Below are 25,728 nucleotides of genomic sequence, written 5' to 3'. Positions count from 1 at the left end.
TTTTTTTTTTTTTTAAGTGTTGTTGTGAATTTATTGTATGCAATGATGATACCATACCCAACATTAGCCCGTACCCAATATTTTTTATTTTTTTTTAATTATTTTTTGGGCTAGAGGTATAGCCGGGTAGGAATACTCAAATTATGTTATGGATGAGGAGATCCCCACGAAAAGGACGCTTGCCCCCACTGTCATCCAAAATGATTCGTTGACTCATTTCAAATGAAGGGTATCACAAGGTAATTACATGCACATTAAAAATAAAGAGAAAAAGAAGATGGAGGGGTTGAATTTGGATCTTTGGTTCACTTGGACATACATTTGAGGATTCTACACTACTTTTTTATTTTCATATATAGCTTTTTCTTCATCTTGTCACTCCATATTACCTTCTCCCACTAATTGCCCCTTTGTGTGATTATTATGCTTCCGATTTGGAACTCTTTGTAGAACCATGACAAATCACAAATTGTGATTTTCAATCTTGATTGCACAGTCTTCTTTTAGAAATGATCACGTCCAAGAAGAAAAAGAGATTATGATCAGCCCTTCCTATTTACAAGCCCTACTTGGATCGACATGTTTAGCATGATCGTTGATATAGGTTTTTAGATTTTTTTTTTTTTGGATGAAATTGGGCATATATTGATTTTTTTGATTGATTATTGATTGTAATTAAGTGTAATATATTTTCAAAACGGCTGATAATTTAATAAAATAAATAAAAATATCTTAAATATAAGAAAAGTAAAAACTGTGTAAAACTTTATGGGTATATTATCCGGTTTAAATAATTAGGTCATGATTTGACAACATAAACCCATCAGGACCGACTAGGCTCGATCGGAACCAGTCCGGCCCGATCGATTGCCACCCCTATTTCAAACACAGCCCAAAGCAAAGTTAAGTGCAGCGACTCGAGCGCGAAAAGTTCAATTTCTCGCGAGATAAATGTCTCAAGAAAATAAAGAAAGGTATCTCCTTTAAGGATGGATAAAGCCATCTTTAAAAACAGAACATTTAAAATTGAATTAACAGATAGTAAATTACGAACAGGTGAGAACATATTTAAAATCCGGAGTTTCCCCTCTCAAATCACGCAGGCAATCGATGTTTCTGTGCAGCGAAAATGGTGGACTGCTCGATTATTATGTCACCAATGGTTTCGGATCCATGTTCTTCTCGGACAATTACGTGGTAATCCACTTTCTCTGCCACTTTAATCTGAATTAAAAGGACAATGCCTTCTATCCTTTTTGTTTCTCTTTCAAGATTTTTGATTTGTTTCTTTCTGTTGGCTCTCCAATTCCCTATTTTCAGGGTTTTGTTGGGCTTGCAGAAGAGATCTTTCATGTGTTTATCTGTTTTCCTTAGTATTTGATTTTACTGTTGATGTCTTTTAGTATGCATTGAGTTCATGATCTCTAACATTGTGGATGGCTTCATTTGGAGTTTAATTTCGTTTCTTTTAATTGAGTTTGATTGAGAGAATTCATGATTTCTGGTTTGGGATAAGAACGGAGAAAGATACCTTAATTTATGAGAATGTGCTTTCAGGCTGTATATCTGTTCATATTTTGTTCTACATCCATGCAGAACAAATAAAACTCGAATCTTTCCGGAGTTGAGGACGGAAAGTGCGTTTGTTTGTTTTGGTTTGTTGAATTGATTTTGTCGGTCGCTAGATCATGTACATCTGGAATTTGGATACAGAGAAGGAAGTAGGAGTTTAAGAGAATGCAAGTCTTTGTTTGTTGAAGTACTGGTTGGCCGAACAAGAGAAAGTAATGGCTTCAGCAAGGAGTTGGCTCAACAAGTTGCAACCTCGAGATAGATTGAGGTCTTCAACAAAAAAGAGGGAAGGGAATGGTAATGGAACAGATGCGTCAAAGCCACCCACAAGTGAAGAATCACCCTCAAACGTCACATCTCAGAAGGTTGCAGCAGCAAAGCAATATATAGAAAACCATTACAAGGAGCAGATGAAGAACCTACAGGAGAGAAAAGAGCGGTATGGCTTCTATGCTTTCCGGTTATTAGAAATGATTAAAAACTGTATTTTATATGCATTCTGTCTTTGGAAATTTATCAACTAGTTACATAGTAACATCTACCACATTCATTGTTCTGTGCCGCTATTATTTGTTTCTTGCGTGGTTATATAGGTTATTATTTGATATGCATTCTTTCTTTGGAAATTTATCAACTAGTTACATAGTAACATCTACCACATTCATTGTTTTGTGCCGCTATGATTATATAGGTTATTTTCATTGATAAAGAAAATTTTACCAAAACCAGAGTCTTATAATTATGTCATGAAGTTGGCTCTACTCTCTTTGATACAATGGCTCTAATCTAAAACTGTCACTGAATATCAAACCGAGGGTTGGGTGTGGAGGGATCAATAGATGCATACTTGGTGCTTTCCCCTCCCTTATTGACCAGGCGCAAGAGATATGAATTTCATTTTAGGCAGGTAAGGAGTTCTGGGGCAGGCGCGGGTCATAGTTGACCTACTTTTACGAGTCTAGTTGGCCCAACTTTGCTGCTTGAAATCCAATGGAATATAACCAGAGGAATTGTTGCTGTTCCCACTAGCCCACAAGTAGTTTGATACCCCATTCCAAAATTGAATTCTATATTAGAGTAGCTATTACTGAGGCGTTGACCTCTGAAGCCGTTGGGTTCATATTTCACTCTTAATCCTGGTGCTTCATTTGGACAATTGTATTGGGGATGTCTTGACTTTTTCTTCCAGCCAAATCACAAACTCTAATTTAGGTTAGGTAGTTAATGTAGGATTACCTTTGATAATGATTCTATCTACCATGGAGGCAGCTCAATTAGTTTTACTCAGTGACAGCATGATGTAGATATGCAGCCATGGAGCGGCCCATACCCATCTGGGTATCCAATGAACGATGAACCGGACCCATATTGAGTCTTTGACCAGTAGGATCTTTTAGGATTTTATTTTTATTCTCCTGCAATCTTTTATTTCGGTAACTTAGGTAGGTGATAGCTACTAGGATTTAGTTTCCAAGTAATTTGAGTTTCCAAATTAGAGTATGTTTCCTTTTAATGTTGGGTTTATTTTACTATTTAAATGCATGTAATCGTTTAATTAGAAGATAGATTGAAAAGATGAATTGAGTTTGAGTATTTGTGGAGCCTGCGGGCATGTGTGAGTGATTCTCCTTTCTCCTCCCCTTTCTTAGTGCGATCTTTCTCCCTCTTCCCTGCAACCCTGAGCATCTCAGGGATTTTCCTTCCTACCCCTACCGGCCCTCCATCAATTGGTATCAGAGCCGAAGGATCCCATCCTTCCCCCATCTCCTTTCTTCCCTTCCCATTATCTGTTTTGGTTCTACCGAGACTGAGAACAACCCAAAAAAAATAAAAATAAATAAATCCTCCCTGCCCTACCGCCTCCTCTTTCCCCTTCTTTTCCCTTCTGAGTTATGACAGCAGCCAAAAAAAAAAGAAGAGAGAAGAGAGAAACAGAAGGACAGAACAGAAAAGGAAAAAAGAGAGCAGCAAGAAGAGAGAGTCGAGAAGGAAGATCAGAGAAAAAAAAAAAAAAGAGAGAGAGAGCAGCAAAAGGAGAGAAGAAGAGAGTCAACAGAGAAGCCGCCAGAACCCCATCGTCCTCTTCTTAGTCGAACCCCTTTGCAGGGTTCCAGCAGCGAAAAAAAGAAGAAGAAAGAAATAGAATAGAAGAAGAAGAAGAAGAAGAAGAAGAAGAAGAAGAAGAAGAAGAGAAAAAGAAAGAAGAAGAAGAAGAAGAAGAAGAAGAAGACCAGACGAGAAGAGAGGAGAGAAATTCATACCTGGGGTTCCTGCCGCAAGCTGACTTCCGATTTCAAAGGCTTGCATCGTTTCCGTCCTTCAACATCACGAAGACCACCGCTGGTTGTCGATGCACTGCTGGGCTTTTCTGGTTTGCTGAAAAGGTTGAAGACGTTAGTCCCCAACCCATGATCTTTGGTTATCTCTTCTATTTCCTATATTTCCCTCACCTTTTTTCTTTTAATCCCCTTTACCCCATTTGCATATTTTCCATTCCACCTCATCCTTATTATCTTTGCCATTACCTTTTTGCTTTTTCAATTATACCCCTGCCCCACACGTGACTTCCTTTGTGACTTAAAGTGCACTTTCATCTATTTATAATTTTGCCCTCCTTGCACACCAAAAAAAAGCTCGATGAGGCTCAATGACTTTGCACGGACTTCAAATCCCTAACACACTCTACCTTCGACCATGTGATCTAAGCTGTTGAACAACAAGTAGACGAACCGGAAGATGAATCACCAGTGGTAGAAGATGGGATGGCACCGTTGGAAGTTTAAGATCAACTTGTGGAAAACTTTAAATCGATTGATCTCATCAGTGAACTAATTGTTTTTATTTTTCCGAGTCACTACTTCACCAAAGAACTTTGCGTCGTGGATTTCATAGCATTCGATCTTGGTTTCGATGGTGATTTCATACAGGCAAGGATGAATGTTGATCGATGAGTGTTGATTCTCCCGTTCTACAAAACTAGTGGACGAGTTTTTTTCAACATCGGTGGAATTAATGTAGATATGCACCCATGGAGCGGCCCATACCCATTTGGGTATCCAGTGAACGATGAACCGGACCCATATTAAGTCTTTGACCAGTAGGATCTTTTAGGATTTTATTTTTATTCTTTTATTTCGGTAACTTAGGTAGGTGATAGCTACTAGGATTTAGTTTCCAAGTAATTTGAGTTTCCAAATTAAAGTAGGTTTCCTTTTAATGTTGAGTTTCTTTTACTATTTAAATGCATGCAATCGTTTAATTAGAAGATAGATGGAAAAGATGAATTGAGTTTGAGTATTTGTGGAGCCTGCGGGCGTGTGTGAGTGATTATCCTTTCTCCCCCCCTTTCTTAGTGCGATCTTTCTCCCTCTTCCCTGCAACCCTGAGCATCTCAGGGATTTTCCTTCCTACCCCTACCGGCCCTCCGTCACAGCATGGCATGGTTCTAAATCCGGGGTTCCGAAATTTGGGCCGAAATTTCCCAAATTCTTGGTTTCTTCTCGTGTTGGGTAGAAACCACTGAAATGTGCAAAAATTCAGTCGAAATTTCAGAGATTTAGAACTATGGAGTATGGTGAGCAGCTCCACCGATATTGGAAGGATATCTAGACAAGGGCAACTTGTGCTTCTGTTGTAAGCCAGTCAGCTCCATGCCAAATCATTACACTTTTCATGTGGGTCGGAACTTGAAAGGAAATTTCGGTACCTTAGAACCGTTATGGCTACATATACCATTCACTGAGGGCTTCAGTTGCCAGCTGCCCTGTAATTAGCTCAATAACTTCCTTAACCTTCCAGCATTGGGATAATGTCAGCCACCACACATATGGCTTGATCATCTGATCATATTCTTCTTACTGTAGGTTATTTCCTTAGTTGGACAATCATAAAATGTGAGCCACAGGCTCCCTGTGCTATGGATACACTGAAGCAGTGCAAAACACAAATAACCATTTTTATCACAAGAGAAAGAGGAGGAAGAAGAAGAAGAGAAGAGAAGCTGCAAGTGTTGAGAAGTGAATAATACCCACGGTTTGGCTAGATTACCAAACCTTGAATACTTTCCTGCGTTATATAACTTAAATAAAATAAAGGAAATTAGAAATATAACCCCAATTACTAAACATAACATAAGGTACTACTAAAAACTAGAACCATGCATTCAAAGCACCCTTCCATCAGCACTAAAATAATAGAAACAATCTTAATGCACTGAAATCTAAATGTATAGCTCTGTAGTTTTGCTTTCAGGTTGTCAGCAAAACACAAAAATGTTGTTTTACAGTTCAATGTTACCTCAGTTTGTTTTTGTTTTTTGTTTTTTTGTTTTGTTTTGCTTTTTGTTTTTTGTTTTGTTTTGTTTTTTTGTTTTTGTTTTTGTTTTTTTTTTTTTTTCAATTTAATTTGGAAATTAATTAATATGCCATAACGAGAGTAATCAATAGTAACTAAATAGAAGTAAGATGCTCATTAGAAATATTCGAAAAGTATTGATCAGTAAAGTAAGAGATTTGTCATTTTTAAATTAGGAACTCAGCCAGAAGTGCATTACTTGTCCTTGGTTATTTAAAATACTGGAAAGGAACATTTTCTACACATCTTTGATGTAGTGATTTGATAAAAGTAAGTTTTTCCCCTTCCAATGAAAATTTAGGTATTTATTCACATTATATCATACATTAGATTCTTACTTTTTTTAATGGAAAGCAGGTTCTCCAAATCCTAATTAGCCTCATCTACATAAACTTTCAAAAGAAACTTCTTCTTAGCTTTAGGGTCTGTTATATTGTCATCATGTGTTTATCTTAATTTTGTGTGTGTCAATACGAGATTGTCCCTTTAAACTATTAGTAAAACAACATTTTTGTGATTTGGTCACAACCCCCACAAAAAAAAAAAAAAAAAAAAAAAAATCCTGCATCTAGGATGATTTATGTAAAGCAACCGTTTTATTTTATAAAGCAATTCATAATGTTGATATTAGATAAAGATTGAGTTATTTTTACAAACAAAAGAAGAAGGTGAGGTGCTGAAATATAGAACTCCCAAAACTGTTGAAATGGAAAGGGGAAAGGTTTCCTTAGAAAACTGAAAGTGAAAACTTTTATTAATATTTTCAACACAAATATTCAGGACAAGTGTACATCACTCGAGTGATTTTCCAGATTGGCAGAATCTGGCCGATTCATGATGATGCAGACAAATATCTCTTGTAACCGGCTTGAAGGTAGATTTGGCTGGTGGATGAATTGAATTATATTATATTTGACCCTTTGGACTTTTTAATGCAAAATTTTCCAAATATGCAGACAGTGGATCCAATTCACTCCTGTTATGTTTATGCAAGATTTTTCCGTGTTTTAACCTTTTCTAATATGTAGCCAATATTTCCAAGGTAGAAATTTACATGTTGAAAGAAGAAAAAACCAATATGGAGGGCTGGCTTATCTACCTTCTGAATTTACCACGAATTTTCAGGATCAAATGTCATTAAAAATGTTTAGTAGTTGATTGTTCATCTGTTTTCATATATATACCAACTGACTTGTCTTATAGACGGTTAATGACGAACTGATCAACTAGAAATGACAAGGTATCAACTACGAAGTCATGATCAGCTGATTTAGGTTGAAAGTTTGACTTTTTTGCAAATGCTTTGAGATAATAATGCGATATTCTCCCTCATGTTGCATATATGCAGTGCTCTTTGTTTTATGGGTTGATTATTTTTGCATATGCTTTTAACTTCAGGAAGTAACTTAATAATGGATTTTAGTGGTATATAATGATGTGGCTCTTTCTGACATTGGTCAACTATTTTACATATTCGGGTGGTAACTTAGCACTATTTTCTTGTGTATGTTATTTCTCTCTGTTGTAGGGCCTTTTGTCTGTCATTTATCTCTTCTTTAACACACTCTTGTGTGGAGAGAAAATATAAAAAGGCCATGAGAGATTATGTTTCCGGGGCCATGCCTGATCATTGACTGATCTATACAAGGAAATGCAATTCCTTATTCCCCGGCCTCATTAATTACACTGGTCAACAGATTTGGCTAAAGCTTTTCTGAATGCTGGCTGCCAAATTGATGCATTCAACCTCCACCTGTACATAGGCTTGGAACCAGCTTTGCTATCTTTTTCATATTCTTACTGGTTCTGCCGTTAACATTTTGGTTCGCGGATTAAAAGTTCCATTTTTTGTTCTCTAGTCAAATCAGTACTTTGATTTTTTGGTCTTTGAAATCGTATTATTTTCAATAAGAATATAAAAATGTCTGTCATTTCCTGATGTTTAATCAACACTACTATTGAAGTTCAAGTAAATGTATGGGGATCTTGCACCGGATTAGCAACTGTTTTGAGAAAGGAAATATATAGGTGGTTTATATGCCAGGAGGCTTGAATTCTTACTGCTTTCTAGTGACAAGGTACTTAATTATTTCTGAATTCAAGCAGACGTAATACACTGGAGAAAACATTGGCTGATGCTGACGTGTCTGAGGAAGAGCAAAGCAACCTACTAAAACACCTGGAGAAGAAGGAAACAGAGTACATGCGCCTTCAGAGGCATAAAATGGGTCCTGATGATTTTGAGTTACTGACTATGATAGGAAAGGGTGCATTTGGGGAGGTAAATCTTCTTTCCTTTTTCTTCATCTCTTTCTCTTTTGGTCATATTTGATTTTCTCCTCTCTCTCTCTCTCTCTGTCTCCCTCTTTTATACTGTTAAAGCCTTCTACATGATAGTGTTTCTTGTACCTGTGTAGCAGCTTCATGATTTTATGTCCTGTGTTATCCACATACAACCCTAGAAGCACAGGGACTTTGCCTCTCTCTCTCTCTCTCTCTCTCTGGTTTTACGTAGTTCCAGTTTGGTTGATTTATTCATGAATGAACCTATGTCAACACCCCTGTATATTGTTAGTGTTAGAATTGAATTTGTTATGCATACAATTCATATTGTAGGTTCTTTTTCTGTGTAACACTGACATGGAGCATTGACATGGCAACCCCAAGAAATGAAAAATTAGGTTACTGTAGAATTACTTTAATACAAATAAGAGCAACCCAGTGCACGAGGCTCCCTCTACTGCAAGGTCTGGGAGAGCCAAATGTAAGCAACCTTAACCCTCGCTTCGTAGGAGTGGCTGTTTCGAAGTTTCGAACCTTTGACCAACATGTTGTTATAGTGCAAATTTAATTATAACTGATAAAATATTTGATATCTCTGAACTTAACACATACCAGATTCCTGTTCAAAAGTCAGGTTCTTTTAAGGGAAAATTACATGATTACCCACTTATGGGTTTCCCTTTACAAAACTAACCAACTTGTGTTTCAGTTAACAACAATATACAAAATCAGGTTTGGTTTTACAAAACTACCCAAAACAATGTTTTTTCCTCAATCATGTTTGTTTTATTACCATTTTACCCCCGAGTTCTTGCACCCTACTTCTCCAATGTCCGATCCCCTTCCCTGCAACCCTTGCCCTCCCCTGCCTCTACCCCACCATTCTCAGTGATTTATCCAGTATCTTCACCTCCACAACCCTATATTTGCCTCTCTAGCCCTGCTCCTAAAAAAATTCTCCTTTCTCTAATGGTGTCTTTCCAATTTCCAGCAATTTTTTTCTCCTGTTCTAATGGATAAGCTGCAATGGATTTTACCGATGATCTATTGAAGAGATTCCGCCAGTGAGTGAACTCCTGCGCATCACTGGTGTGCTGGATCCTTATTCCCAAACTTCAATATCTGTAGAGAAACCATCACACAAAGACCTTTATTTTCCGATCAACTCCCAAACATTCCCATCTCAAACCACCTCCCTCTCCACACATACTCCATTGGAAACGGATCAGAATTCACAAAGCAACCTTGCTTAATCTCTGGCTCCAATGGCAGAATATACACATTTGCAAAAAACCCATATTATCTTCTAAAAACCGCAGTTGGGTTATCAAATATCGGCATAAAAAAAGGGGATTTCATCATGATTTTCTTCCAAAACTCCCCTGAATTCGTCCTCTCATTCATGGGAGCTTCCATGATTGGAGCCGTAACCACAACAGTAAACCCATTCTATACACAAACAGAGATTTTCAAGCAATTCAAAGCCTCTGGAACAAAATTGATTATTATCCCATCACAATACGTTTTCAAGCTTAACAATTCCATACATGAATCCAAAAAATTGGAGAAGATTTCAAGGTGATTACCGTTGATGATCCACCAAAATTTCCTCCATTTCTCGGTAATCTTAGAATCAGATGAGAAGGATTTAGTAATGGTTTCGATTGATTCGAATGACCCGATTGCACTCCCATTCTCCCTGGGGACAACTAGGTTGCCTAAAGGTGTGATCTTGACTCATAAGAGTTTGATTTCAAGCGTAGCACAAGAAGTCGATGGAGAGAATCCGAATCTGTACTTGAAATCAGACGACATTGTTCTCTGTGTTCTTCCTCTGTTTCATATTTATTCTTCAAACTCTGTTTTGCTCTGTCATCATCCTTTGCCAGCTTCCATCACTCTAATCATTCAACCTCTGACCACATCAATCCCTCCCTTGCTGCTCTCCGCCATTAACATCCAAACCGGCCCTCTCTGCATCTATCTCTCTCCGCCGCTACCATCATTCCTTGCCCAGCCTGCAGCATCCCAATCGTTCAACCTCTGACCACATCAATCTTCCATTCCGCCCTTGCTGCCTTCCTCCATCGACACCTCCACTCGGTCCCTGCTGTCCTCTCTGCATCTATTTTTCACTGGCGGCTGCTCTGTTGTTCACAGCTGCGAGGTGTGCTGGAGAGAGAGAGAGAGAGAGAGAGATATGGGGGGTCCACTGCACAAGAGAAGAAAAGGAGGTGGTGCAGCATGTTTCTAGAGTAGCTCTTGCCCAAAAAAAGAAAATTTTATCGAAACACCTCCATAAAACTGATTTGCAGGTTCCAAATGCCGGAATGTGGCTGCTAGCCTGGATGGCTGACAGTGCTTCGTGTGACCGTGGCCTTGGTGATCAGAGTGAACATTGTGATGGGAGAAGGTAGGGTGATGAAGTGAGGGGTAAAATGGTAAGAAAACAAACACAATTGAGGGAGAATCACTGTTTTGGGTAGTTTTGTAAACCCAAAGCTGATTTTGTAGATTGTTGTTAACTGAAACACAAGTAGGGTAATTTTGTAAAGTGGAACCCAAAAGTGGGTAATCATATAATTTCCCCTTCTTTTAACACCTCCCCCACCCCCCCCCAAAAAAAAAAAAAAAAAAAAAAAAAGAAGAAAAAGTAAAAAGTTCCTGCTTTAAGTGCTTTTTGTTGTTTCATTTATGAAAGGGTACATATTGTGCTCTTCTTTCTCGCCCTAACATATCACGTTACATTGGTTATAAGGTGAGAGTATAGTAGGCCAAATTATTGAATACTTGTTAAATTGATTTTTTGCAAGGTACAAAACTTTATATAATTGTATTCTATCCATATCTACTCATGTCCAATAAAACATTTGTGGACATAGGAGTGCTCTCTGTGGGGAAGTGTCAAAAAATGTAGAATGTATCTGCTAACTGTTTTACTGATTAAGTTCACCAGTCCTTTGACATAAGTCCTTAACCCAGTTACTTGAGCAGTAGTAGGAAAAAAAAAAAACAGTTAACCATAGCAATGCTCAAATTGGAGTTTCTAGCATGAAGACACAGTGATGTTCACCATCTGTAGTTGGCTTGTTAGGTAATTCTTCCATTTTCTGTTGCAGCTGTGATCATATGTGCTATCCATGTGGTTACAATCCCACCATTGTCTACTTATTTACTTCTGTTTGTGATGCAGGTCAGAGTCTGCAGCTGCGATCATATGTGCTATCCAGGTAGTTACAATCCCACCATTGTCTACTTATTTACTTCTGTTTGTGATGCAGGTCAGAGTCTGCAGGGAGAAGACAACTGGACATGTTTATGCAATGAAAAAGCTAAAGAAGTCGGAGATGCTTCGTAGAGGCCAGGTATATGATTAACCTGGCAGCTTAAAGATCATTTTGTTGTTCTTTCCTGTTATGCTTAATTTTGCTTGTAAATTTATCAGGTCGAGCATGTTAGGGCTGAACGGAATGTCCTTGCGGAGGTTGACAGCAATTGCATTGTCAGACTTTATTGTTCTTTTCAAGATGACTATTTTTTGTACCTCATTATGGAATATCTACCTGGTGGAGATATGATGACTTTACTTATGAGGAAGGATACCTTGGCTGAAGATGAGGCTAGATTTTATGTAGGAGAAACAGTTTTGGCTATTGAGTCTATCCATAAACATCATTACGTCCATAGGTTTGTTGGTGCTCTTTTCATGGAAGTGTTCATGATGTACTTCCAAAATGTATTATTCTGACTAAGTCAACGTATTAACATTTCCAATATTAAATCTCACAGAGATATCAAGCCTGATAATTTACTGCTCGATAGATATGGTCACATGAAGCTGTCGGACTTTGGCCTATGTAAACCATTGGACTACAGTATTCTGCATGAAAAGGACTTTTCTGTGGGAGTCAATGGGTCACAAAGTGAAGAACGCCCTCCTTTACCAAAGCGCACACAACAGGAGCAGCTACAACATTGGCAGAGGAACAGAAGAATGCTAGTAAACTCCCTACTATCATATAACTGAGATTCTGCTTGTTTTTCTTCCAAAGGATTTTTCTCTCACTTATGCACTGTATCAAGGATCTATTTTTGTATTGGCCTGCTGATTTTGAAACTATGCAGGCATATTCTACTGTTGGTACACCTGACTATATTGCTCCAGAAGTTTTACTGAAGAAGGGTTATGGAATGGAATGTGATTGGTAACTAATTCTATATACACCTTAAAATTCTTTCAGATTAAGACATTTTTGTAGATCTTTATTTTCCTTATTTCCATTAGGTGGTCACTTGGTGCTATCATGTTTGAAATGCTTGTGGGATATCCTCCATTTTATTCTGATGAACCCATGTCAACTTGTCGGAAGGTATTTTTGGAAATCTTAACGATCAATTTTCTTTTCATTCTTTGGTATTTCAGTTTTTGTTAGGCTAAGTTCCCCTCTGTCTCTGCCATTGGCAACCATTCTTTCCAAGACATTCAAATCATCGTTCAGTGTGAATATTCCATTAAAGATTTCTAGAAGGTCAACCTTGGAGCTCATTAGTCTAGTAATATCATGTTTTGTCTTACAGTATTCATGAAATTGGGATACTTTTTGGTAATATTTTTATGACTGCTTACAATTGGAAAGGTATCTAATACTAAGATAGATGGCAATTTGGTCAAAAGCATTTTAGAATTTCTCGTCTGCTACACACTCTTCGTCACTCTCCTAAATGTTTAGGGACGACCTCACTCTATGACCATGGTTTAAAGTGTCGGTACGTATTGTACCGTATTTTCCGATATGTATCGGTATCGGCATTGGCCTTTACGGATACGATACTACTGATATGATACATGGAATATTTAAAATCCTTTTGTATCTATATCTAAACACACTGATACATACCGATACGGTGCACTACGGTCATATAATGGCCAAGATGGGTCATTTCTTTGCAAAACACGATTTTTTTAGAGGAGTTTTTGTTCCAAAGTTGCTGCCAACCATTTTTCTCTCTAACTAAAGTGGAAATCAAAGTTGGAAACAAGGATTTTACATCCATAAACAACTACAAACCTTGGATTCTAAGTGCGATACTCTCCATTTTAGTGTTTATGCATAATACATGTTATATATAGCTTTTTTAACTGTTTTTTAATGCAAAAGTGTATAAAAAAGTGTTTCCTATCCATTGATGTGCATATCTTCGATACGATATGATACCCTCCAATAAGTATCTTAATTTTGGTCGACTGATATGGTGACCGATACCGATACTTTAATCCTTGTCTAGGACAACTCTTTGTGAGCACCTTTGCTCAATGTATGACCTCATGCTCTGAAAATATAATCATGCATCTATAGGTCATAACCTGCCGTATTCTTTTTATTGTAAGGAGATTGTGTGGCATTTTGTGCAGAGAAGTCAGATACACTGGATCCAAGTTGGATAGAAGCATTCTAATCAGTTTTTTTTTTCCTAGTGTTAAGCAGCTCAGGGTAATGAGCTCTGTAGTTTTACCAGATAGGATGTGGATCTCATTCCAAAATGTTATCTTTTATGGGAAAATATTATTGTCACAAGGGTATGTTATTTATCCAAACATCACTAGTCACTAGACACCTACCTATTCTGCCATGTGGACAACTAATGTGTCCATTCCCACCTTTGGATAGATAGGTCATGGCCTAGATTAGCCAGGTGCAGATTTCAGAGTCTCATTCAATCAAATACCTACTTGTGTATTGGCTTGCGTCTCGTGTATGTCCATGCATGTGTACCAGTACTGTAGCCATTACCGTGCACTCTTCCAACTCTGAGGCCTGAGCAGAAACAAACAGTTTAGATAGGAAAAACTGTGAAAATGAATGGCTCATATCGTCTTGTTACTTCCGGAAATGTCAGAAACTGTTGGGACACTACTAACCACCCATCATTTGTTGACATTTAGGAGTCATTCTCATTTATCATCACTGCATGAACTTGAAAATGATTATCTTCTCAGTCATCTCTGTTTTTGATAAATTTTAATTGTTTCAGTTCTATGAATTTAGAGATATGTTCCACTTATGATGTATTTTCATAGTTTCATCCAAGCTCATAGAGTTGTTCTTGAATATCTCACTTGCCGTTACCTTGGACTGCTCAACGATTTTGGGGTAACTTTTAGTATTGGTGTTCTAAGCTTGGGTTTCATAAAGGAAGATGTCACTGTAGCCTGTGTCATCTTTCTTTCAAGACTTTTTCTCCAGTCTCCGAAAGTCATTTCTCTTCCACACCCCAAAAATCCCCTGCAATTTTATTTTTCTTTTTTTATGCCAAAGAAAAGGTTCCATGCTTTCCAAATGTCCTTACTTTGTCATTATTGCCATTTTCAATGCCTTTATCTAATAAATTCTAACTAAAATTTTCATTTCATCAGATAGTAAATTGGAGAAATCATTTAAAATTTCCTGAGGAGGCAAAGCTATCCCCAGAAGCTAAAGACCTCATCAGTAAACTTTTATGTAATGTTGACCAGAGACTTGGAACAAAGGGCGCGGATGAAATAAAGGTGCTGTACATTGTGCTCTATTCTGAATTACTAGTTTGCTACAAAAGATACAACTGTGAATTGAGGAAAATAATTGGCTGGGTCTTGTTCCAATTTCAGGCTCACCCATGGTTTGAAGGTCTTCAATGGGACAAGCTTTATCAAATGGAAGCTGCATTTATTCCAGAAGTCAATGACGAGTTGGATACTCAAAACTTTGAAAAGTTTGAGGAGGTAGAGTTGTCTCTTCACTATGAAATAGTCTTGCAGATGCATGTGGTTAGATGCAATTTTTTATTGCTAAGCTCATATTTCCTTTATGGTGTTGTAGTCTGATAACCAGGGTCAAACTTCATCAAAGGCAGGCCCATGGAGAAAGGTAATTATACTGGTTTCATAACTGTTTTTTCTTAAGATTAAATGTTATTCTCTCTACAGTGAAGGCTTATGGAGGAAGATAATTATACTGGTTTCATATCTGATTGAAAGGATTCTTAGGAATATTCGGTTTACCACTAGCAGTTACAATGATCAACATGCACAAGATGGCAACTCTTGATCCAACCCAGACTATCAAAAAGTTTTTATAAATACTGACCCACCCAGGTCCCTCCCCGCCACCATTTCCCTCTTTCACTTTTAGTTGACTAATCTGAACCATCTTAAACACAGCCTTTTTTGAGTTTGAGTTTCCAATCTCATTGCCATCCTAGACACCTGCCATCGCATGCACTTCAAAGAGACATAACCGGAAGATGATGATCTAAGTTAGAATTAACTAGTCTATGAGCACATGCTTCACTGAAGGTCTAGCCCTTGGCCTGTCCTGGAGTGGATAAATGCTTACATACTGGTCTGCTTGAAGCATACTACAGGATGACCAATGTTTTTGGTCTTATTCTGTGCTCAAGTGCATTTCCAGGAAAAGCTTTGGGGTAGAGATTTTCCACTTTACCAGAAAATCTCATTCTCAGGAACGCTTTCCTTGCTGTCGAAGATGCACTTTCAGTATATGCACCAAGTACAGGGTGTGTGTTTGCTCATATATGAACTATAAAAACTATGCTGGATCAACATATGTTTGTGGACTTTCAACCTAACTGATACAGGCATGAAAATGTTATTCATTGTTTATGTTTCTTTGCTGCAGATGCTCTCTTCAAAGGATGTCAATTTTGTGGGCTACACCTATAAGAACTTTGAAATTGTCAATGATCATCAATTGCCTGGGATCAGTACCTCTCTGTCTCTCTCTCCCCCCCCCCCTCAATGTCTGTGCATGCTCACTCCTTGTATTTAATATTTTGGCATTTAATGTTCAGTTGTTGATGTGATTGTCATTGAGCCCATATATAAATTTGGTACAACATCAGCATGGCCATATTGCACCCTTAATTTGTTTATGACTTCTCTTTGTGCCAAAATAAAAAAGTGATTGGATCCTTTCCTTCCAGTTTTGCCCCAGGGGAGGAAAGAAGGAAATATCGTAAGTTTTGTAGTTTATTTTTGGGGTAAAATTGTCGATTTCATCCCTGGAAGCATTTGAAACACAAGAAAATTATCTTAATTTCTTAGTGTTGATTTTTTTTTTTTTAATATATATATTTTTTATTTTTATGGACAAATGCTAATTGCATTGATGCAACCATGTAAACACTTCCAAAAGGGTGGTCAAATGTGCCTATCATTTTTTCTTTGACGGGTGAAAGTAGAAAAACAAGCATCGAAAAATTCTGATTTTCCATTTGCAATTTATCTAGCTTTGTTCTTGTGGAAGTTCAACTGTAGTGAATATCAGTCTTATGTGGTGGGCTTCTACCGAAAAAAAGTCTTATGCGGTGCGTTTTTTGGGAAAAATAATTAACTGAATTATTGCTTTACCTTTAAAGTAATAATCTTCAGAACCCACACTATATTCAGCTACTCATTCCATTGCTTCATTTTCAGCTACTCCTCATTCCATTGCTTGCTTTTCCAGCTGAAGAATGACTTTGTTTTGTTCTGCATTTGTACTTGCAGCTGAACTTAAGAAGAAAAGCACAAATGTGAAGAGACCATCTGTTAAATCCCTTTTCGGTATGGATTATATTCAGTTGATACACAGATTCCATTTCTTTTGAAACTAAGCATGCATGCCAATCTGAGCTAAATGTCACTTAATATTCTGATAAACAGTTTTTACCTTGTTTGGGCAACCTCTCTTCTCACTCTAGCAAATCTTTATGGTGCAATCTGTGTGGAAAATGTTTACCTCTTAAAATCATACCGTTTAGGTTGAGATATTGGATGTGACCAAGCTTAGGCGTGATATTTGGGACAAATTTATTCATGCTGACTAAACTGGAAAACTCAGAGCTTTCCGGAGAAGCCTACTTGTTTCAACTTTATTTTCTGCTTTTTGGGCTAAATTGTAGTGATCCTATTTCCCAGAAAGTCTTCATATTTTATGGTTACTCCAACAGATATTGGTCCCATTCTTACATTTGGGAAAAGCTTTGCTTGATTTTAATTGAATAAACCTAACTATTTGCTCACCTTTTTTTTATTTTTTATTTTTTTGTAATCTTAACAAATGGGATGCCTTCCAAAAGTATATGTTTTTTTATATTTGTTATTTCATTTACTTAAGATGTTATTCATTAATAAGCAAATTTCTCTTATTTGGATCCAATAAAAATAGTTTAAAAATCAAATTCCAAAAAGATAAAAAGTCAACCCCCCAATCCAAGAACAAAAACTGAATTTTGGTTGTAGGGGCGATTTTCAACTTTCAAATGCTGGGTTTTTTTCAATTATGAAAATTTTATAAATCTTATCATGTTAAAACATTGCTGAAAATCAAAAGTTCGGTAAAATAATCTTTTGTTTTGATATTCATAAATTATTTTTATTCAGGAGATTTTAACAGCATTCGCGCACATTAAAATAAGTTTGACCGGAACATAATTGTCATTACAACTCAAATTTAAGTAATCCTAGACTTGTTGGAAAGCTGGTTCTATGTTATACCTAATACAAAAAGTCTCATGTAAAATTAAAATCATTTTATCAATCAAAACTTATTATAGAACAAGGGCATTAGTCCAAATGTTGATTTTTTATGACTTAATGTGACTTGATGTTGATTTTTTATGATTTGATGTGGCTTGATGTTGATTTTTAATGACTTGATGTGGTTTAATGTTGATTTTTTATGATACAAGGTGTATGTAGCTTACTAAATAATGTTAGAAAAGAGGGAAAATAAAAATAACACTTGTTCGACTTAAGGTGGACACGCCTTCTCATGGCCTTGCATAAGCGCTTGGACAGCCCTCCAACACCTTGGTTCGCGTTGGAGCCATGACAACTATGGTCAAACATTAACGTGAATCTGAAATTCATGGGGAATCAATTTACCAAATTACCCCAAAAAACCACACATTTACTTGTCCTTCGAAATATCCATCGAGGCCTTATTTGGTTAGATGTGAAGTGAAATAAAATTTGTATTAGTGATGTGGACTGAAAAGAAAATTTTCATCTTTGGTTGGAATTGAAGTTGATTTGTGGGGACCACAACATAGATAAAGTAGCAGTTGAGATTTTTGGTTATATTTTTGTGAAAATGGAAAAATAGCCACTTGTGATAAAATATTACGCAACAAGAAAAGACATCTGGACCCTTATATTTACATTACAACCAAAACATATGGAAATTACTTTTTTAGGCAAAATGTGTTGATTTCGTTCCATTTTTAGCTATTTTCACCTTCACTTCCATCCTCTTATACATTTTAGTTTCCCACTGCTTTACTTCATATCCAACTTAAATGTGGCCTAAATGACCTTCCCCTTTTGTATCTCAACACACTCACAGATATGCACACACATGGAGTAGTATATATGTTTATATAGACTCTTTCTAAAAACTCTGATACCACTTCATCTCACTTGGAACCAAACTCCCCATGTATTTATTTATTTATTTGCTATTTGTTTTCTTCAAGGTTCACATAAAATGAAAACCTCAAACAAAGCCCAAGCATGTCCACATAAACCATGGGTGATTCTGATTATATGAGGGACCAGTCCTGCTCATTACAACTTTGCAAGTGATTGTGGAAACATTCTTGCCCTCCTTTCACTTAACAATTCAGTTGTCACACTTTGTGGATGAATTGTTGCCTACCATTAGATACGCAACTTGATTAATTATTAAACTGTAGTCACAGCATTCTTCTTATGGATCAGTTTTGGTCAAATATTTTATGTTCAGGCTTTCCACATCCTCTCATACTATTTGTTCACTTTACAGATGATGAATCAGATTCATCTAATCCACCTGTTCAGGGAAGCTTTCTAAATCTCTTGCCTCCGCAACTGGAAGTCTCCCAAAACCAAAGTGAATCCCCATAAACCCTGCCAAACCCCTCCGTGACGTCAGACAGCCATGGAGTTTCAGCCAACAGATTCAAAACCCCATTTGGTTGAATGTATGTATTATAATATCTCGCCTCTTTCGGGCTTCAAATTTTCATCTGTGGCTGTTTCCACTGGTGCTTGAGCTCTTTCAGTACCAAAGATTGTGGCAAAGCCCCACACAGAGGGTGGATGGGTTTGGAGATATGACCCTGTCTCTGCTTAAGTCAGGGACATTGTAAAATTAGAATTCAATAGTAAATATCAATTCTTTTACTCTCTCTCTCCATCTCTCTACACACACACACACACACACACACACACACACACACAAACGCAGGGTTGGACATTTGTTATGTGCAAAATTTGAAAGATCTCCAACATGGGTTGTCCTTAAATAATTTTTTCCCCCCTCTTTTGGGAGGTTCAATTTGGCTACATGGGAATGAAGTTTGGTGATCAGCTACACAATTGACCAGCTTATGAACATAAATGGTCACATACATTTGCCTCCAAACCCCCCCCCCAACAAAAAAAAAAAAGGTTTAATTCAAGGGCTGATGATGTTCACAAATGTTGGTGAACTTAGTGAGTTCACATGCCACTTGGCACTCAATTGACTGACATTGGTCCATGTTATAAAGGGATCTTCACCATCTCACTAGTTCATTTTAACATAAAATAAACATGCCATGTGGGTGCAGACAAACAACTTAGCTTTAATTAAATGGGGTCAACTACATAGATTCTTATTTTCCAGATCAACTCTATTTGAGGTTATGCTTGATATAAGGCTTAAGTCATGTCTTTTCTCACCACTTCTCCTATGTTCATTTTAAGTTTGCCCTTAATTCTTTTACTTCTTTCAATATGAATCAAATCATTTCTCTGTCTCTTTTAGTACTTTCAATATGAATCAAATCATTCCTCCATACTAGATCATCCAAAGGCCTCTGTTGAGCGTGACTGTCACTTCAAATAATTTTCTTGTATGTGGCTTATCATGAATTAAAGTTACTTTCAAGCAGGCTATAATATGATGATTCATTTATCTATCACGCTTCCATCTCAACATACTCATTTCCACTACATTGAGTTTATCTACACAATGTTTCTTAATTGTTCAAACATTCTGAACCATAAATCAATCATAGCTAGTCATGTGACTATATTATAAAATTTTCATTTAAGTTTTATAAGAATAAATCAATCACACAACAATTTGGACGCACCTCTCCATTCTTTCTATCCTATTTTAGTTCTCTATGAAACAACATCATCATTATCACCTTCTTTATTTATGATCAAACCTAGATACGTAAAATAATCATTTTGCAGAATCTCCCCATCATTAGTTTTCACCATATCATAATCCGTTCTAGTGTAATTAATGTTGCACACAGTTTTCTCCATTTTCGTTCTATTTATCTTAAACCTTTTTTATTTAACGGTTGATCTTCGTAGTTTCAACTTGGTGTTAATCTTTGCTTTTGTCTCATCCTTCAAAACAAAATCATTAACAAAAAACATATACTAACGAACCTCCTTCGGAATATCTCTGATTTAAGTTGTCCATGATAAACACAAACAAATAAGGGTTTATTTGATGTAACCCAAATGTGATTGGAAAATCACTAGTTACTGTATACTTAAAAAAAAAAAAAAATACCAAGCGTACAAAGCTCATGCCTTATACCAATATATATATCTTTAATTATGTTCATATATTTACTTGAAACATTTATCTTTTCGAGCACTTGCAAGATTAACTCTCTAGGACCCATGGTGGTTTCAAGTATCGGTTTGGGATCGATCGTATTGGATTGGTATCAATTGAAACCGATCTTCCATCCAATACCGATTTGGATCATTTCAAGGGTAAAATAGGAAAATAGTAGTACTTTTTATAAAAATTAGGGGTAAAATAGATCAATACCCACATATCCCATCCAATCCGGATCAGTATCGAAAGAGGCTGATACCATCTCTTAAATCCTTGCTAGGACGTAGGACCTGTATTAAGGTTTTTTTTTTTTTTTTTCAATCAGATAAATATCATATGAAAATATTTCTTGCAATCTCTAAATGTTTCCATAAATCTCTTAAGCTAAGCTAAATTTTTTTGTTTTGGTAGAAAGCTAAGCTAGATTAACACCTTAGATTTATGGGAGAACTGAGAATTTCCCTTCAACCAAATGAAAAGGTTTCCAATTTTGTGATCAAACGCCAAGAAATGATTGGCGTCTCTCAAAAGCAAGAAATCTATATCGAACAAGAACGTTGAGCACTACAATGAAAAACTGTTGCGTGTTCTAATGGAACCTAAACAAATTTCCTTACCAGAAAAAGCAAGGTACAACGGTCTTCGATGAGTTACAACACGACGCTACTCAAGTCCCTTCTTCAGAACCCCTCCTCTATCAAATCGAAATCGCAAGTGAAACAAATCCATGCCCAGATCATCAAGTGCAAAGGAGTTCATTCGTCTCTCATGGATGCTATCATTTCTCTATACTCAAATCTGGGTCTTCTACAGGACTCTCTCCTCATCTTCAACCTGTTTCCTTCACCTTCAATTGTTGCTTGGAAATCTGTCATTAGGTGCTATACTTCTTGTGGGTTTTTCCTTCAATCTCTTCTCTCTTTCATCGATATGAGAGCTTCGGGCAGGTGCCCAGATCACAATGTCTTCCCTTCTGTTCTCAAATCCTGTGCCTGTTTAATGAATTTGAAACTGGGCGAATCAATTCATGGCTGTATTATTCGTCTTGGTATGGATTTTGATCTTTACACCGGCAACGCGCTAATGAACATGTACTGCAAGCTGCAGTGCCTTGGCGAAGTTGGTGCACCCAGATATCAAACTGGGATGTCTTATAAGAATCTCGAAAGAATGAGTAGTAATTCAATCGATCTTAATAAGCCCATCAGTGGAACTTGTGATGGGAATTCAAAGAAGAAAGTGATTGTGGAGCAGAATTATCACACAAAAAGTTCTGAATTGATTTACGAATTCAATAAACAGAATGTGGGTGTTGATACTAAGGCTATTTTAGTTCCAACAAAAACAAGTGGAGTTCCTCAAAGAAGACAGACGCAGGAAACACCTTTTATGAGAAGTGTGCGGAAAGTGTTTGATGGGATGCCCAAAAGAGATCTCGTCTCCTGGAATACTGTAATTGCTGGACTTGCACAGAATGGGATCTATGAAGAAGCTTTAATGATGGTTACGAAGATGGGAAATGCTGGTCTGAAACCTGACTCCTTCACTTTGTCTAGCGTCCTTCCTATATTTGCAGAATATGTGGATGTTTCTAAAGGAAAGGAGATCCATGGGTATGCTCTAAGACATGGGTTGGATACAGATGTTTACATTGGAAGTAGCTTGATTGACATGTATGCTAAGTGCACTAGGGTGGATAATTCACGTTGGGTGTTTTTTCTTTTACCGCAGCGTGATGCGATCTCATGGAATTCTGTCATAGCTGGATGTGTACAGAATGGATTGTTTGATGAAGGATTCAAGTTGTTTCGTCAAATGTTGATGGCCAATATAAAACCTCGGCATGTCACCTTCTCAAGTATCATGCCTGCTTGTGCTCACTTGACAACCCTACATCTGGGGAAGCAGCTCCATGGGTACATAATTAGGGGTTGGTTTGATGATAATGTGTTTATTGGTAGCTCTCTCGTGGATATGTATGCCAAATGTGGTAACATACGCATAGCTCGTAGGATCTTTGATAAGATGGAGTCACCTGATATGGTATCATGGACAGCCATGATCATGGGATATGCTTTGCATGGGTCTGCCCATGATGCCCTTTCCTTGTTCCAACAGATGGAGATGGAGAATGTAAAACCCAATTATGTTGCATTTGTTGCTGTTTTAACTGCTTGTAGCCATGCCGGATTGATAGATAAAGCATTGATTCTTTTTAACAGTATGATACGTGATTATGGCATTGCTCCAGGAATAGAGCACTATGCTGCTGTTGCAGACCTCCTTGGGCGTGCAGGAAGGTTGGAGGAAGCCTATGAATTCATCTCTAGCATGCATATAGAACCAACAGGGAGTGTTTGGGCAACTTTGCTGGCTGCTTGTAGAGTCCACAAGAAAGTTGAATTGGCAGAAAAGGTGGCCTCCAAAATATTTGAGCTTGACCCTGAGAATATGGGTTCCTATGTTCTTATGTCAAACATATATGCTGCTGCCAGCAGATGGAATGATGCAGCAAAACTGAGGATAACTATGAAAGGTAAGGGGATGAAAAAGAAACCAGCCTGCAGCTGGATAGAAGTCAAGAACAAGCTACATGCTTTTATGGCTGGAGACAAATCCCACCCATATTATGACAGGATAAATGAAGCTCTGAAAGTTCTGTTGGAGCAAATGGAGCGAGAAGGGTATGTTCTCAACACGGATGATGTACTCCATGACGTTGAGGAGGAGCAAAAGAGATACATATTGTGTAGCCATAGTGAGAGGCTGGCTATAGGATTTGGTATCATAAGCACCCCACCTGGAACAACTATCCGAGTCACAAAAAACCTTCGAGTGTGCTTAGATTGCCACACAGCAACAAAGTTTATATCGAAGATTGTTGGGAGAGAGATAGTTGTGAGGGATGTTTCCCGATTTCACCATTTCAAAGATGGGAAGTGTTCCTGTGGTGATTACTGGTGAATCAGGAAAGTGAAATTGAGTATTGAAACCTGATGCTTCATCTTTGAGCTTGAACAGAAAAAAAAAAGTAGAGCAGTCTGCTTCCTCTCAGCAGCTTATCCCAGTGGGGATCAATATCCAATTTAATGGACTTGGGCTGTATGCCGGTCACCAGTCTAATCGACTGACTGAAATACAAATTTTTGTGGCGCGGAGAGTCTTAGTCTCAAGTTGCTTGATCAGGAAAATGTAGTCCCTTCAATCAAGCTTTATCCTGAGAAGCTATTTGTTCACACCATAGTCTGATAAGCAGGGTCAAACTTCATCAAAGTCAGGCCCATGGAGAAAGGTAATTGTACTGGTTCCATGGTTTTTCTTAAAGATAAAATGTTACTCTCTCTACAGTTAAGACTGTTAAGGTCATTGGACCTGACTGTACCATTGAAAGGATTCTTATGAGTATTTGGTCTGTCAGTAGCAGTTACAGTGATCAGCACATAAAAGAGTAGCTACTCTTGATCCAAACCAGAAAATCAAACTGGTTTTATAGAAACATATTGAGCCACCCCCTGCACCTTCTTTCACTTGTGGTTGACTAATCTGAACCATCTTAAGCACAACCTTTTTTGGGTCTGAGTTCCCAAACTCATTACCTCCTAGACACCTGCCATTGCTTGCATTTCAATGAGACATAACAAGAAGATGATCTATGTTAGAATTAACTAGTCTATGAGCTCATGCTTGGCTGAAGGTCTAGCCCTTGGCCTGTCCTGGATAGATAAGTTCTTACCAACTGGTCTTAATATAATCTTTTGTGCTAACCTTGAGCTGGGGAATACATCATAATCATGCACTGCCAAGCCAGCAGAATCTATACCCCATCTCCTTTAAATGTATCCCTATTTGATCCTTCTAAAGGCAAAAATTTTGTAACAAATATTTACCTTTCTTTTTCATTCCCTTTTTGAATTTCTAGATATGTTAGTATTGGGAAAAAGAACACTTCTTCGTTGCGTGCAGCTTGCGCTCAGACAGCCCCCTGAATGATCGTCTCGTCCCGTACAAAATGGAAAATCCCCCTGGCCAATGCCCTGACTAGGGGTGTCAACGGTCCGGGTTGGTGCGGTTTTGGTTCGGTTTCACCGGTTTCGGTGTGACTTTGGAACTAACCGAAACCGCCCCATTAAGGATTTATCGGTTTTGGTCTGGTGTCGACTTCGGTGTGGTTTGGGTTCGGATTGGTATCGGTTTGAATTTATCAGGTTCATTTCGGTTTGGATCAGTTTTTTAAACCGGTATGGAGCCATTATAAGCATGAATAACACAGTTTTATTCATCAAGTGACAAAGGGCCTGTTGGCCCACTTGAATAACACAGTTTTATTCGGTTGGACACTTGGGCGACTTGAGTGTTGGGCCTGTTGGCCCACTTAGGTTAGTCCGTTAGTGAGTTTTAACTTTTAAGCTCGGTTTTATCTCGGGTCGGTTTGGATTGGTTCTGGTTTCGGTGCACATCTCCGGCGTTTCTGGTGGCCCAATGGTCTAACCCGAACCGAACCGAGACTGAATTCAATTTTAAATACAAACCGAAATCGACCCAAGAAGCCACTGGTTCGGTTTGGATCGGGCTTAATCGGTTTGGTTTGGTTCGGTTTAGATATTGACACCCCTAGCCCTGACATTGGCCCACACTGGTGTAAGGGCCATGCGACCAGTCAGCATTCTTCTTCCCTTTAGTACGATATCTTGTGTATAAACCTCGAGCTGGAGATATGTCATAACCATGCACTGCCAAGCCAGTAGAATCCATTCCCTGCCCCCTTCAAATGCATCTCATTTGTTTATTTTAAATGGTGAATTTTGTAATAAATATATGGGAAATGGTTCTCTATCCGGGAGTATGGCCTACGCCAGCGTTTCTTGTGCCT

The 25,728-nt window shown here is 37.7% G+C and overlaps 2 protein-coding genes across 6 annotated transcripts; both read left to right on the top strand.

The window, feature by feature from the left end:
• The first annotated feature begins 1,024 nt into the window (after window positions 1–1,024).
• LOC122091528 (serine/threonine-protein kinase tricornered-like) lies at window positions 1,025–19,411 on the top strand. 5 transcript variants are annotated; one of them, XM_042661534.1, is made up of 14 exons: window positions 1,026–1,197; window positions 1,714–2,011; window positions 8,032–8,206; window positions 11,490–11,573; window positions 11,654–11,895; window positions 11,998–12,208; window positions 12,334–12,413; window positions 12,494–12,578; window positions 14,624–14,755; window positions 14,855–14,968; window positions 15,066–15,113; window positions 15,885–15,969; window positions 16,754–16,810; window positions 19,032–19,411. In XM_042661534.1, exons 2-14 carry the CDS (start codon window positions 1,788–1,790, stop codon window positions 19,130–19,132), a joined length of 1,638 nt encoding a protein of 545 aa, XP_042517468.1. In that variant the 5' UTR covers window positions 1,026–1,197; window positions 1,714–1,787; the 3' UTR covers window positions 19,133–19,411. The 5 variants fall into 5 exon arrangements, with proteins under 5 accessions (XP_042517469.1, XP_042517468.1, XP_042517467.1 ...); XM_042661533.1 differs by having other exon boundaries at window positions 1,597–2,011; XM_042661535.1 differs by lacking the exon at window positions 19,032–19,411 and having other exon boundaries at window positions 1,025–1,197; window positions 1,597–2,011; window positions 15,885–15,979; window positions 16,754–16,794.
• Window positions 19,412–21,278: 1,867 nt separating this feature from the next.
• LOC122090973 (putative pentatricopeptide repeat-containing protein At3g23330) lies at window positions 21,279–24,275 on the top strand. The gene has a single exon (XM_042660752.1). It carries the CDS (start codon window positions 21,504–21,506, stop codon window positions 23,820–23,822), a length of 2,319 nt encoding a protein of 772 aa, XP_042516686.1. The 5' UTR covers window positions 21,279–21,503; the 3' UTR covers window positions 23,823–24,275.
• Window positions 24,276–25,728: the final 1,453 nt, after the last annotated feature.

The sequence above is a fragment of the Macadamia integrifolia genome, chromosome 10, assembly GCF_013358625.1.
Source record: "Macadamia integrifolia cultivar HAES 741 chromosome 10, SCU_Mint_v3, whole genome shotgun sequence".
Lineage (NCBI taxonomy): Eukaryota > Viridiplantae > Streptophyta > Magnoliopsida > Proteales > Proteaceae > Macadamia > Macadamia integrifolia.
This window is presented reverse-complemented; position numbering and strand designations above follow the sequence as displayed.

Coding starts and splice junctions, on each gene's coding strand:
- LOC122091528 (XM_042661534.1), top strand. CDS start 1,788: ATGGCTTCAGCAAGGAGTTGGCTCAACAAGTTGCAACCTCGAGATAGA. Junction 11,896..11,997: donor AAACATCATTACGTCCATAG/GTTTGTTGGTGC, acceptor TAAATCTCACAG/AGATATCAAGCCTGATAATT. Junction 12,414..12,493: donor TATGGAATGGAATGTGATTG/GTAACTAATTCT, acceptor TATTTCCATTAG/GTGGTCACTTGGTGCTATCA.
- LOC122090973 (XM_042660752.1), top strand. CDS start 21,504: ATGAGTTACAACACGACGCTACTCAAGTCCCTTCTTCAGAACCCCTCC.